This window comes from Siphateles boraxobius, unplaced genomic scaffold, assembly GCF_051911475.1.
Source record: "Siphateles boraxobius isolate OS27281-9 unplaced genomic scaffold, OSU_SipBor_1 104, whole genome shotgun sequence".
Classification (NCBI taxonomy): domain Eukaryota; kingdom Metazoa; phylum Chordata; class Actinopteri; order Cypriniformes; family Leuciscidae; genus Siphateles; species Siphateles boraxobius.
The window spans coordinates 2652380-2666739 of record NW_027508705.1 but is presented as its reverse complement, the minus strand read 5'-3'; the positions used below and the strand labels follow the sequence as shown (position 1 = coordinate 2666739).

At 37.6% G+C, this 14360-nt stretch overlaps 1 protein-coding gene across 4 annotated transcripts in view; it reads left to right on the top strand.

Moving 5' to 3' along the window:
* The window catches only part of qkib (QKI, KH domain containing, RNA binding b), a 119466-nt gene extending 107481 nt beyond the window's left edge, over positions 1-11985 (top strand). For 2 of the 4 annotated variants that reach the window (XM_077247048.1, XM_077247049.1), the window contains exon 7: positions 3018-4290. In XM_077247048.1, the coding sequence (XP_077103163.1) occupies positions 3018-3121 (104 nt within the window). In that variant the 3' untranslated portion in view covers positions 3122-4290. Of the gene's footprint in view, positions 1-3017; positions 4291-5751; positions 5974-11375 lie in introns of those variants that run through there. The other 2 variants (XM_077247050.1, XM_077247052.1) reach the window with 2 other exon arrangements.
* Positions 11986-14360: the final 2375 nt, after the last annotated feature.

Sequence of the window (14360 nt, the reverse complement as noted above, 5' to 3'; positions counted from 1 at the left end):
GTATGCATAATATTGTTAATAAAATATTTAAGCTTAAGAGGTTAGCCGGATCATTTCCATAATGACCAACACAATCTACTAAGAGCAGCAAAATGACAGACATGCAGACATGCTTTTTTGGAGCGGTAAATGGTGTAAATACCAATAAATTGACAAGTGCAAACCTTAGTAAATCAGCTTACATGATTCATTTAAATACTCTACTCGCATCAATTTTGCATCTGAAAGGGAAACACCTACAAATGTATATGCAATAATATCAGCCGCAAAAATAACCATTTTCAGCTTTAATCCTTGGTGTTGGAGTATTATTCCCCATTTCACTTAGAAATTTCTTGTAAATTTCATATTTAATTACTAAGAAATGGCAAGTAACACATTGAAGTAAACATGACATTTTAAAGTAGAAAGACTGACTTATTCTCCAGTAATGTGAACTTTGAAAAAAAAAAAATAGCCATTAAGAAGAATTTTATTCTTATTAATGTTTTGTGAATTCAGCCCCTGATCTTTTGTGTATATGAAATTCCATATAAAAATGAAATAATGTATCAACAAGTGTCACATCTGATGTGGTAGTTCTCAGAATGAAGACGAGGAAGATTAAATGCTAACTTTCTTTAATAAACATGAAGATAATACATAGAGTAAGGCAGACAGCAACTACTCACATATAGACGAGAACCAACCACGAACTGAAAGAGACAGCGGGTATAAATACACAGGGAACTTAAGGACGGACAGCTGAACATAATCAGTAACCAAGGAGACTAACTAGCAGGTGATCAAGACTGAACTGAAGAACATGAAACCAGTACACAGAAACGAAATCAACACAAGACACAACATAATACTGACAACAAGAGGATGCATATTATCATATAATGCATTACCGTGATATAACGTGTCTCATACTATGATGTAAGATTTGATCATCGCGCCCACCCCTTCCCTATTCCTTCTTCTAAAATATCCTTCAACATAAACACACCCAAAACCTGCCCTCCTACACCAACCAAAAGCCTCTCGTTTCCCGCATTAAGTCCACCAGCAACAATATACAAACAAAAACAACAATGCATCAAGCCTTTTCCACTTGATCCATTTAGCGTCATAAAAAGTCCTCGCTCATCACAAAAAAACGGGAAATAAAACCTTTTAAGAAATGTTTGCATAAATGATTTTGCTTTTAAGCGCTCTACTGGCTTTATATGAATAATGAGAGCGCTCTCTCTCAAAAGCCCTGTCCTCTCCACTCCACACAAGCTGTATGGCTTCATTAAAGCACTTGAGAAAAGCCGATTATGAATATCATGTTACCAACAGCATTCTGCCAGTTTAACACTGGCTTCTCCCAAAGGCACGGTGTTAAGTTGAGAAGCGACAAATAGCCCGTCCCAATGCCAAGAGCAGCGTGTCCAATTAAAGCAGATGAAGGAGGGTTTAGCTACTGTCCAATAAGCATGTTTATTGAGCCGGTCTCAAGCAGGATGGTTCCCTGCACGGTCCTTATAGGACAGTCTCAGCGTTACACTGTCTGTGGGTGGAGGGAAGGACGGCCGTTCACATATACAGCGATTTTGCAAGAACTGGGCAGCTGGAAGTCAGACATCGTAATTTGGTCGATTTCCAGTAACCAGTGTGGGCGTGGCCAGGGTGGGCGTGGCCAGGGTGGGCATGGCCAGTCATGCAGCAAAGTTGAAGAAAAAAGCATCTTTATGCAAATGAGCAGTGATGCAATGCCACAAGAGAGAGACGTTACCCATTTACAACTTAATTATTTCCACAATTTAAAATAGTAAGTCGATTTCCAGTAACAAGTGTGGGTGTGGCCTGTGTGGGCATGGCCAATGATGCAGCAAAGTTGAGGGGGGAAAAAACAAATTTATGCAAATGAGCAGTGATGCAATGCCACAAGAGAGAGACATAAATGTTACCCATTTACAACTGAATTATTTCCACATTTTAAAATAGTAAGTCTTCACGATGAAATTACACAAATGGAGGTTTGGGAGTTATGTAGATAAACTATTATAGTTTTTGGTTAATATTAGAATTTTTTTATTTGATTTAATTTTAATTCTTTAATTTTAGTTCAAGTTTTAGTAATTTAGTGGTGTCTTTTGTCATTTTTATTCGTTTTTTTTTTTAAATAACACTTTACAATAAGGTTTCATTAGTTAACATGAACTAATAATGAACTGCATTTCTACAGCATTTATTAAGTTAATGTTCATTTCAACATTTACTAATACATTATTAAAATCAAAAGTTGTTTTTGTTAGCATTAGTTAATGCACTGTAAACTAACATGAACAAACAATGAAGAGCTGGATTTGTATTAACTAATGTTAACAAAGATTAACAAATTCATCAATAAATGTATTGCTCATTGTTAGTTCATGTTAGTAAATAGTACATTAATGTTAACTAATTGTAAAGTGTTAACAATATGTCTATATAGTTTTATTAAATTTTAGTTTATGTACTGAAGTTTTATTTATTTTAGTACTTCTTTTAAACTAAATAAAAATCAGAAATCTGAAATCAAATGTTTTTTTATTGCAGTTAATGTTTATTTCATTTCAAGTAATGAAAATATGTTTATGCTTTGATTTTAATTTTAGATAAATACATGAAAAATTAATTTAAAATATATCTATTTTTGTACATAAAAGTAAATTCATGTAAAATGTACATTTGTTTACAAAACAAATATCAGGCCTGTCAGGAACAATCTTAGAAATTATTGGCATTCTAGGTTTGATTCATTCATTGATAATCGTTCAACTTTTATAATGCACTGCTGAAATTCACATTTAAGAATATTCTTGTGTTCACGGCCTGTATATTTCTTTTTGTAATCAAATTTTAAAAGCTATGAACAGCCAACCAGAACCATTAAAGCGGTAGTAAGAGTGATATAATGTCTGTATCTATGAACGCCCCATAAGAGATGGAAGGGTGTTTTGAGGGGAGGTTTTCACCCTGTCTTCTTTCTTGTGTGACCTATACAGCGTCCTCAAAGGCCGAAGAGCTGCCCCTCTACCTGGGCTTTCAGACCTGTCACATTCCCATCACAGTCCAGCGCGGAGAGCCAACCGGTCGGCCTCCCTTTTAAAGTGCCCCTCTTTGCCCCGCCCCCTCCGACAAGCCCCGCCCCCACACCGCAGACACGCCCCCACCCCCTCTGCCCCGCCTCCTGTTATCGGACTGGCTGGACTCCCCGGCCTCTTTCATTCTGTCTGTTTCTTTAAATCATGGTTTTTGTTTTTCTGTGTTTGGTTTTGTACTTTTGTTTTTTTTTATCTGTAATGTGATGTTTTAGTTTGTTTTTTGTGTGTACAATGATGAGGGAGACAAAGCACTGAGCCCCAAACTGCTGCACAAGCCTTTCTGGATGACCCCCATCCCTCAGTGTGAACGGGACACATCTGAGTGAGGGGCATCAGGAGGGGCAACATGAGGATGGTGAGGGGACAGTGGGGGTCAGGAGGGGGGGGGGGGGGGGCAGCTTAAATTGTGAGGGGAGATTTGAGAATGAGCATCTGTTGAAGCCAGGCTGTTCACTGAGCAGTTTTAGGACAGTTTAACACACTATGGGGGGGGCATTTTGGCTTAAAATCTAAAGTGTCATAGTCACAATATATAATCACACCACAAGGACATTTCCAGCTTATTAACCTTTCTACTTTGTTAAGCCTGTTAATAACGTGTCAGGGTCATAGTTCACCACAAAATTGTTTGGCGTTATAAAAAATTAAGATTTTTTGCATTGTAACATTTTTTTGTGACTTTTTGGTAACAGTTTACTTAGGCCTGTTTCAAACCACGTGATTAAGTAGACCATTTGAGCTGTATTTATAAAGTATTTACACATCATTGTAGTATTTGTTACACTGCTGTATTACAGTTTTAGTTCAATAGTTTTTATCTATTGTGAATCAAAATGATGAGGATTATTAAAAAAAATCTGTAACTTAATAAGGTTTCATTAGTTAACATTAGTTCATGTATTAACTAACATGAACAAAACAATTGTTACAGTATTTATTAATCTTTGTTGATGTTAGTTTAAAATCCAGCTGTTCATTGTTTGTTCATGTTAGTTCACAGTGCATTAACTAATGATAACAAATACAATGTTTGATATAATAATGTATTAGTAAATGTTCAAATTAACATTATTAATAAATGCTGTATTCATGCAGTTCATTATTAGTTCATGTTAACTAAAGTAGTTAGTTAATCTTAACTAATGAAACCTTATTGTAAAGTGTTACCAAAAAATCTAAAGCAAAACACCCAGATGCATTATACTAATGACAATATCGGAGAACATGTTCTTATTTGACTTGTCACAATGCAAAATATCTTAACAACTTTATGCAAAATATAATGTCAGATTGTTTTTTGGTTGAAATATGACGCAGATATACACTGCTGTTCAAAAGGGGGGGGGTTCTTTTAAAAAAATTACTGTTATTAAATATTAAATAATATATATATAATTAAATAATAGTAATATTATTAAATAATTAAATACTTTTATTTTGCAAGGACGCATTAAATTGAATCAAAAGGGACAGTAAAAAGTCAAACAAATGTCGTTCTTTTGAACTTTCTATTGAAGAATCCTGGAAAAATATGCAGTTTCCACAAAAACATTGATGATAATAATAGTAATGATGCGGAAAATTCAGCTTTGATCACAGGAATAAATAACATGTTCAAATATATTACAACAGAAAACTTTAAATTGTAATAACATTTCACAATATTGCTGTTTGTATAGTATTTTTGATCAAATAAATGCAGCCTTAAAAAAAAGAGTACTGACCCCAGTACAGTTGAACAGTGGTGTATGTCCTGGTTTTACTGAGACTGACTGCCATCGTCTCACTAACTGTCCTAGAACGCGCTCCGTCAGACTGTAGTGTGTGTTGCTTCCCGCCACTAATTTCCCGTTCCCTCCCTTCATTCTTTAGGAGTGGCTTTCCCCACGAGTTTCCCAGGATCCTCACTGAGCCCCTCATCCCATCCGAGTGTTAACATTCACACGCTTTCGTTTCACAGCTGCCTTGTTGGTTTTGAGTGATGTTTGTTCTCAAGCATGAATCTGGCCTAGCAGTCAGTCCGACACACTCCTGTTCGTTTACACTGGCTATTCCCAGAGCCCACAGAGACTGTACTTGTAATGCCATACATATGCCTTCATGCTCTCACGTTTCCCCGGGACTGTGCCGCTGACTGCTACGCTTTTGTGTGGAATGGAAGGAGAGAGAAAAAAAAACTTCAACGATTGTTCTGCTTAACTAATCACTTAATTCATTGCCGTACGTTTCTATTCTCCCATTTTTTTTGTTTTGAACTCCATCAGATGTGCCTAAATGTTGTTCTCTCTGTGCCTTATCTCAGAGAGGGACTTTATCAGTATTATATTTAAAAACACTGTCGCTCCTGCGCAAGATTACGTGAGTAGTAAAGCTTCCCGGTGAGAGTAATGTCTGTGATCCAGTGTCCAAGCCACGCAAAAACCCACCGATCCACTGGGGATAAATGAAACCATGTTTGAATTTTGTACAAACACGTGTTTGGAGATTTACAAAAGTATTATTTGTGCCTTAACTTGTATAATTTAAAAGATCTGCATTTGTCAACACACATGTGATTTGATTGATCTGATGGCGACTGTGAGGTTTGACTGATCTGATGTTGATGTGTTTTCTGGTGATGTTATTGCAATCCAAGCAGGTGCGGTGACAGCTAAAGTTCGAAGGCACGAAATGCGCGTCCATCCTTACCAAAGGATAGTGACCGCAGACAGAGGTTAGTTTAGTTCATGTGCTTCTCTTCATTACAGTAGACACTCACTGTTGGTCCTGATCTGTTGTGAAGCATGTGCAGTTTGAGCATGTTAAAAGACGTGCCATTTAATAAGGTGTGTTTGTTCTGAACCCTTCAGTTCCTGTGCGCACACACACACACACACACACTCATGTATGTGGTCTTTCCTGCGCAGGTGGAGTGGTTGACTTCATTCCATTATTTTGATGACCTTATGATTTCAGCATGATGTTGATGACAAATAATGGATCTGTTCATGTGAACATGGGCTTTATTCACACAATTACTCTCAGCATTTATAGTTTTCTCTAGTTATGCAAACAGTGAATCAGCTTTTAAAATTTTTGACTCTTGAAACATTTGGACACCATTTGAAAAGATGGAAATCTCATCATGAACTTGTCCTTTCCAAATGAGCTAAAGTGGTTGTTTATAAGTACATGTAAACCAATAGAAATTCGCAATGCTAACAATAATGCGTGTTGAAATCCGTGTTCGATATCAATAGGTTACAGGCTTTCAGAACAAACAGAAAAATGCCATTATTATGAAAACCTTAAAGCTGCAGTGTGTCATTTCGTCAATGTTAAAATATATGCACAATTATTAGTTAATCATAGATTGATTCCCCCGAAACGTTTTAAGACCGAGCCAAAGACTCCTTCGACTCCTTCAAAACATTGATCTTTTTCTATGAGCATCCCGACCAGCCCAACACAGCAACATTGACTTGACCAGTGGCGTAATATTGAGGAGGAGAAACCTGTTTGAAAACAGACATTATTTTATGTAATTCTGTTTGATGATGTTAGGCGTGCAGAAATCACACACTTCAGTTTTAAAGAAAGGAAAGATGCCCTTTACTAAATCTGTTTCACCTTGTGTGAATCAACAAGTGTAATAAATAATTGGAATATGATATGGGCAAGACCTGTTTAATTTGACCATTTTATTATCTATCAGTTAACTGGTTAAGATCGATTTAAGTACTAATGTAATAATCAAATCTCTGCTGATTGTGAGATTTGATTGACAGTTATCAAAATTGTAATAGTATGCTGTCTTGTGTAATGGATATCATCTGTATCCAGTGTTGCCAAATATTTTTAATGGAAAGGAGCTAAAGCCTGCTCAAAAAGTTGCAAAATGTCGCTAGATGACGACTAATCCGTGCTCACATACTGGATTTTAATACTATATATAGCCAAATTTCCAATAAAGCTCTTCTTATTTACATATTTTCTGTCAGACAATGGAAAGAGTATGATATAGTGACTGACTACATGTTAACTAGATTCGTTGCTAGTTGCTTTTTTGAACAAAAGAAAAAAGTCGCTAAAGGGGTCAGTACATTTCTAATCTATCGACAAAGTGTCTGTATCACTAACTGACCTGAGTGGATTTTGTGATGTAAATTAGTTAAATTTGAAGCTAATTTTGCTTTTTTTGGAATTTATTTTCAGGCTTAAAATGGTTTTGAATTTTTTTCAATCTGGACCCCAACGCATGTTGAAAATAATTACATTAATCATAAAAGATTTTATTAGTCCATTCATTAAGATGGATAATGATTTGACAATAATCACCTCAGCACTATGAAACTATAACAACATCGTGTCTCAGTATTTCCACGAACTGTAAAATTTCCATGTTCACATGCATCTAATTATATATAAATTCAGTTGGCGCAGGTTAGACTGTGTGCGTGTGTGCGTGTGTGTGTGTGTGTGTGTGTGTGTGTGTGTGTGTGTGTGGTCACAGTGATTTTGCCAAGTAAAGCCTGTTTTATGCTTCTGCGTCGAATCGAAGGCGTACCCCCGCAGACCCCTCTGCGTCGCCGCGAACCCCTCCGCCGTAGCTCGATGTGCACCTCCAAAAAATTGTAACTACGCGTCGAGGCGACGCAGACCACAAGGGCTGTGATTGGCCAGATGCACTGCGATGCAACTCAACCTGACGCAGAACCATAAAACGGCCACGACACCGTAGGAGTGACGGCGTAGCTACGCCGTGGAGTTGACGCAAAAGCATAATGAGGCCTTAAGACATGTTCCTGGGTCAACGTATTTAATCCTGGAACAACATTCCTGTCCGAATATTTAGTCCTATTTAAACCTAACCCTGCCCAAAATGTATCTCTAAAATCAGAGAGAAATGATATATGAATAACACAGATGTAGAAGCACCACTTAACCCTGGTTAAGAATATATCAGGGTATAAAATTGATATACTGTAAACTGTAAACTTGTCCCTCAAATCCGATTGGCTGATTGGAATGTAGTTCCAGGATCAACAAAGACGTTGATCCATAAACATGTTCCACTCGGTGAAATCAAATGGTCAATGATACAGATGTTTTGTTTGCTTAATGACCACAGTTATCAAGCAGATCAGAGACTGAGGTTGCTTCCTCTCGTTTAATGTTTTGTTTTTCATATCCTTTTTGTGGTATACGTGTTTTTGTATAATGGAACTACTGCTTTGAAGAAAATCTACTTTTGAGAACCCATTTGCACAGAACTTCCAGATTTCCAATCTGTGCATTTGTACTGGACCACACGAATCACTTCTTTATTTCAGCTGTTTACTTATTTGTATTGTTATTATTATTTCCATCTGTCGATATTTGCCTCATTTGATAAAGTGTTTCTATGTGGCACAAGCCTTTTATTTTGCACTGAATACATCAGAAACATTCATCTCCTCTGCTCTTCGAGAGCAGACTTTTGAAAAAGTGAAAGCTACATCACACCTCAGAGCAGGAAACTGAAGTGAATCTGTCGAGTCTTACGGTCGACCGCTGCGAGTGGACGTTAGTGTCAGCGCCACTCTGCGGGTGTCTGAGAGTAGAAATGCTTTTAAGAAAAGAAAAAAAACTCCACTTGATACATTTTTTATGTTTTACTGTAAGCTTCTTTTTCTTTTTTTTGTTGTTTGAAAGAAAATAGTATTTACTTGTGGCTTTTAAAATATATCTAAAAAATATATATCTAAAAAAAATATATAAAGCAGGAATGTATATGAATTGTCAAATTTTACTTGTATTTTGGAAGAGATAGTAATGGTATTATAGAGGGCTATTTGTAGGAAAGAAAAATATGCATCATAGCAGCTTTATAGCACCATGTTAGAAAATTTCCTATATTTTTGGATATATGTTAGGGCTTTATATATGAATGATAAGATTTTTTCAATGTTTATATGCAAAAGCATTTTATATTATGTGTCCTGTGATAGTCTGAGGGTAAAGGCTAAAAGTCCCACAGCTTGAATTTCCGTGGCTATTATGCTAGAAAATACATTGTAGTGTTGCTTTGTATCATTAAGGCCAAGATTTGTATGTTGTTGTACATAGAACAAAAAGGAATTTGAAAAGGCAATAAAAAGTTTTATTGAATTAAAAACAAAAAGGCACCAGCGGTTGTTTTGGACCTAAATTATTTCTTACTAAATTTCTCAATGCCTCGATTCTTAACAAGAAAGCGTTGATCTTCATCTCCATCATAACTAATGCTCAAGTGTTGAACAGCAGTCAGGTGACCTTCACCGACTGTCTTCAGATCTCCTCTCATTTCATCAGCAGCTTCTTCTCTCACGAGCGCTCACACTAGACACATACGCGTGCCACCGTGAGCACATGCTCAGAAGATCTGTCTTTCACTGTGGACTCAAGTTATATAGCGAAAAGATAGAGGACCTAATGTTGGATTGATCTCTTGGCTCAAACAAATCGTTTGAATATATTATTATTTAGCAGTTCATTGGTTTAGGATTATGCACCCCAGATCCAAAGCCAACATTTGAACTTGAATCTCTCCTGGACAAATCAAAAATGAAATTTAAAGGGTTTAATGACATCATATCCTGTCACGCTTAAGCCTAGTGTGACCGCTCCTTAGTCTGTCCATTCACTTGACTGCTACTAACCATTAGACACATTTATCACTGTATTTTCTGAGTGTTTTCTCTCTTGATTTCTTCCTTCTTAACACGTGACCTGTCAGGATTGAATCTGTTCTTCATGCTGAGTGTAAAATCATGCTTTTACCTCATGATTTTATTATATAACAAAGATGAAGACCAAAAGTTCTTCCACGGCTCTCACGTTCAGTCAACCCACAGCAAAAGTTGTTATTTACTCAAGCTTGGTTTCGTGCAATTAATGATCAAATTAGTTAAAGCTGAAGTCATTTCTTCGCAACTAGCAACACAAAATGTTTGTTTTCAAACGGGTTTATTTGAATATTCCCCGTTTTCAATTGGACGAACAAACAGAAAGTCCCGCCTTCAAACACAAAGTCAAAAGTCAAGTCAAATTGTACAGCACTTTTCACAAAATATGTTTCAAATCAGCTTTACAGAAAATGCTAGTGGCCTAGTGGGAAGTTGCTTAGACTTAGTCTAGTCTAGTGGCTGTTAATGCAACTGGCCCCTGATGTTAATGTTTATAATGTTAGTAGATTAGCAGATTATTACACTTTACATTTTGCACCAATACAAGCAATCGCGCGGTTGAGATTTGCTATATAGTATGGATTGCTTTACGTGACTGTACTGGATGTATGCAGATAAAGTTGGATTTAATATAAATTCAACTTTATATAGAGAGCTGTGCGATAATACAGTTTTGGGGAAACCTATAATTAACGTTCTTATAAATTAACAATTTCATATTGAATAAACATATTAAGCTGGGATAAATATATATTTTAATATAGAACTACAACTTTAATGTTTTCATATAAAACTACACTTAAATTTAGCATAGCTATCTGAATAATAGCACATTTAAGATATAAAGCACTTTATATCTTAAAATATTAAGATATCTAGCACTGAGTTGCGCTTGAACACACCAAATTGACTAAACTTTCAACTAGCATGTGTGTTCTGTGCTGTCTAAGTAAATATCTGTCCATATCAGCATCAGATATCAAGTCTATTTTCATCATTCAAAAAGTGAAACTGAAACTAGGGCTGCAGATAGAAACCATAAAAAAACAGCGCTTGCTTACCATTTTAAATATCAATCATGCTGATCACTTTTTTTCATTCCAGTCGTCTCATGTTATTATGAAAATATTTGTTCATTCGAATGCTCAGGTAAGATGGCGTAAAATTATAACAGCCTTCTGTCTGCACCAGCTTTCTTTACTTTCGCTTTTATTCTCGTGCGCTGACTCGTTCGCTAAACTGAACAACCAATCAGAGTTCTCCATCTCAACGACAGCAATTCAACATGCTGAATCGGCCAAAAAAAACTGACAGCATCCGACTAGACCGAATAAAATAAGCTGACCGTCGCTCAAAAACGTCCCGGCTTGGTGTGTCCCGGCCTTTAAAGCTGTGCTGTGGGGAGACTCGACTGAATCAAGAGCCTATACTTTTGTGATCGGTTTATAAATGCTTTTCATATTGTCATCCTGCTTTCACTAGCTGAAACTAATCTCCTCTATCTTTTGTTTCCTTCCTCCTTTCCTTGTTTCCCTCCCCCTTTTCTGTTCGTTTGTCTCTCTAACCCACTCAGCCAACACTGGCAACTAACCCCTGACCTCCTGACCTCTTCACCCAATGATGACCTGCCCATTACCTGCCTGCAGATCACATCTCTGCCCTAAAATGAATGAAAGACAAAAAAAAAAAGAGTATCTAAGAGCTGTCCCAGGCAGTGGATATACAGCTTGCACTCGTTGGACACGTTGGAGACGCTCCTGCCGCAGTAGATCTGCACTCTTTGTAAGCAATAAGCAATAATGATTTGCCCCGCTCCCTCTAAATCAAAGCCAGACCTTCAGCGATCCCAGTTCGCTGTCAAAACCCTACAGCTTCATGACCGCACTGAGGAAACGGACCGCTCCAGTGATCCTGCAGTTACGGTAATGAGTCTGAATGTAACGCATGACGGTGTGAATGGTGCATGCACCTCTGTATCACATCATCGAAACCCGGTACACCGTTTGAGAAGCGATTTCAGTGAGACGGCTGAAATCACAGAAGAGGAAGACTGTTTCCCTTCCGGAACAATCTGACACTTTCCGAGAACAAGCCTCTCTGAGGATGTATAAGCCATGCTTGCCTATCTGCTGTACAAATGTATGAAATTTGTAGATAAAAGTTCAAAGAGTGACAAAAGAAAACATGTACAGAAACAACACTTTTATTATCCTCCAGAGAACGTATATTTTTACTACTCAATATTTTATACTGTCGAATATTGTGCAGAGAAAAAAAAACGGAACAATACTGAACCCTTTATGAAGTGAAAACAATCCAGTTTTCTGTAATTGGATGTAGACGTGGATGACCAAAACAACCCTCTCGTTGTACCGATGGGGCTGGTAGGGAAATATCATTCAAGTGCCTTATCATAGTTCTCATGATTCATGTTCAATATGAATGTCATCATCAGTGGTGAATGATCAGACCAGGACTGTATTTCCCAGAAAGCATTGTGTCTATGCCGGACTCGAGCGGCGCAAAGCGATGCGATAAAAGCCAGTAGAACCCATTATAATCAGTGATGCTGTCTACACTGGATATGACACGACATGACAAATCCCCGAGAGTAAACCGATGCCCCGGTCTATTTCTGACGTAGCTCGCGCTACTTTGACACAAAGGACAAATGGATTTGTAAGAGCCTCAAGCTGTTGCGGAACCATAATGTTCTCTATGATCTACTTAGACTTACAATGCTTTTGGGAAACCCGGCCCGGGTCAGTACACACAGCTTTCCCTTCCGAAACCACATAAATGACGGATCACCAGCCTATATCTGCCTTCCTCTTCCCCAGTATCACACTGTCAAACAGACTCGGGGAGTCAAAGTGTATTAGTTGCCTTCAGTCTTGACACATCCTTCAGAATTGTAGGTATTTTGCTCTCAGTACTTGAATGAAATAATTTGTACATTATGTTGAAGTTTAGTGCACTGTTATATCAGTATTATATCGGTACGATGCAGTCACTGCAAAAAAATTACTTGGTAACACTTTATTTTAAAGTGATGTAGTTACACGTTACAACATGTACTTACTATAGAAATAATAGAAGTAACTAACCCTGACCATAACTCTATTGTGAGTACACGTAGTTAAATAATATTACTCAGTACTTATTTGAGTAAGTAGAATGTAACTACGTCAATTTAAAGTTTTTTTTTTTTAAGGTGTCAGTGTTGATTATGCATTTAAAGGAATGGTTCAGGATTTTGGACATCGGACCTCATTTCCAAGTTATCCTGGGTGTTATTTATCAGTGGAGACAGTTTTCAAAAATCTTCATCCAGTCCTTCCAGTTGCATAGTTTGCCGGTGCTAGGCTAGCGCGAGTCAACGGTATCTGCTCCTGCTATTAAAAACAGTTTTACCCACTCCACAGTACACCAAAAGCAAATAAATTATAACGCCAGACTATCGATGTAAATGTCTGTTGAGAGAATAATGTTAGAAATCAAACTACTCTTGCATCTCAATGATCGCATCATCATTATGATCGCATAGTACTGCGCCGAAAAGAAAACACAGAACAGAAGCGCACTACAGTTGGGACGTCTAGCTAGCTAGTAGTAGCCTTGAACAACAATATTGAAACATTGGATTGTAAACGAAGGAATTGGCACATGTTGATATACTCTGCTTCTGTAGTGATGATGTCAGCGGCAGGGAAATACACTTGTCATGTGCACCGGCTCTCTCGTTGCCTAGGCAACTTAATATCACTCCGCCACTGCTGTGAACTGTGCTAATAAATACAGGGAACAAAGTATAACTATAGCAATGCGATGAAAGGGTAGATTGATTTCTAACATTATTCTCTCAACAGACATTTACATCGATAGTCTGGCGTTATAATTTATTGCTTTTGGTGTACTGTGGAGTGGGTAAAACTGTTTTTAATGGCAGGAGCAGATACCGTTGACTCGCGCTAGCCTAGCACCGGCGAACTTTGCAACTCGAAGGACTGGATGGAAATTTTTGAAAACTGTCTCCACTGATAAATAACACCCAGGATAACTTGGAAATGAGGTCCGATGTCCAAAATCCTGAACCACCCCTTTAAGAGCGGAGTAATAATAATTAACTACATGTACTTACTATAGGGTTAGTGTAGGATTAGGGTTTGGTTTAGGGTTAGTTACTTGTAATCAGGCATAATTTACTGTTATTACTATAGTAAGTACATGTAACATGTGTAACAAGGACACTGTAGTGTTACCAAATTAAGTGTGTGGCGAGCAGGACGAGGCCGAGGGCCGTGAGAGAGCAACACGAGGCCGGTGGCGAGATTACTGATGATGAGCTACTCCTCTCGTGCCGGTGCGTCGCGCAGGAGTCACTCATCATCAGTAATCACGCCGCCGGCCTCGTGTCGCTCTCTCACGGCCCTCGTCCTGCTCGCCACAATGTGTAACCCAAAAAAAAATTTTAATCAGTATTTGTGTCTTGTTTTACAGTTAAAATATCAAAGTATCCCTAATAAGCAGTGTTATTATAGTATCATTTAGAGACTAT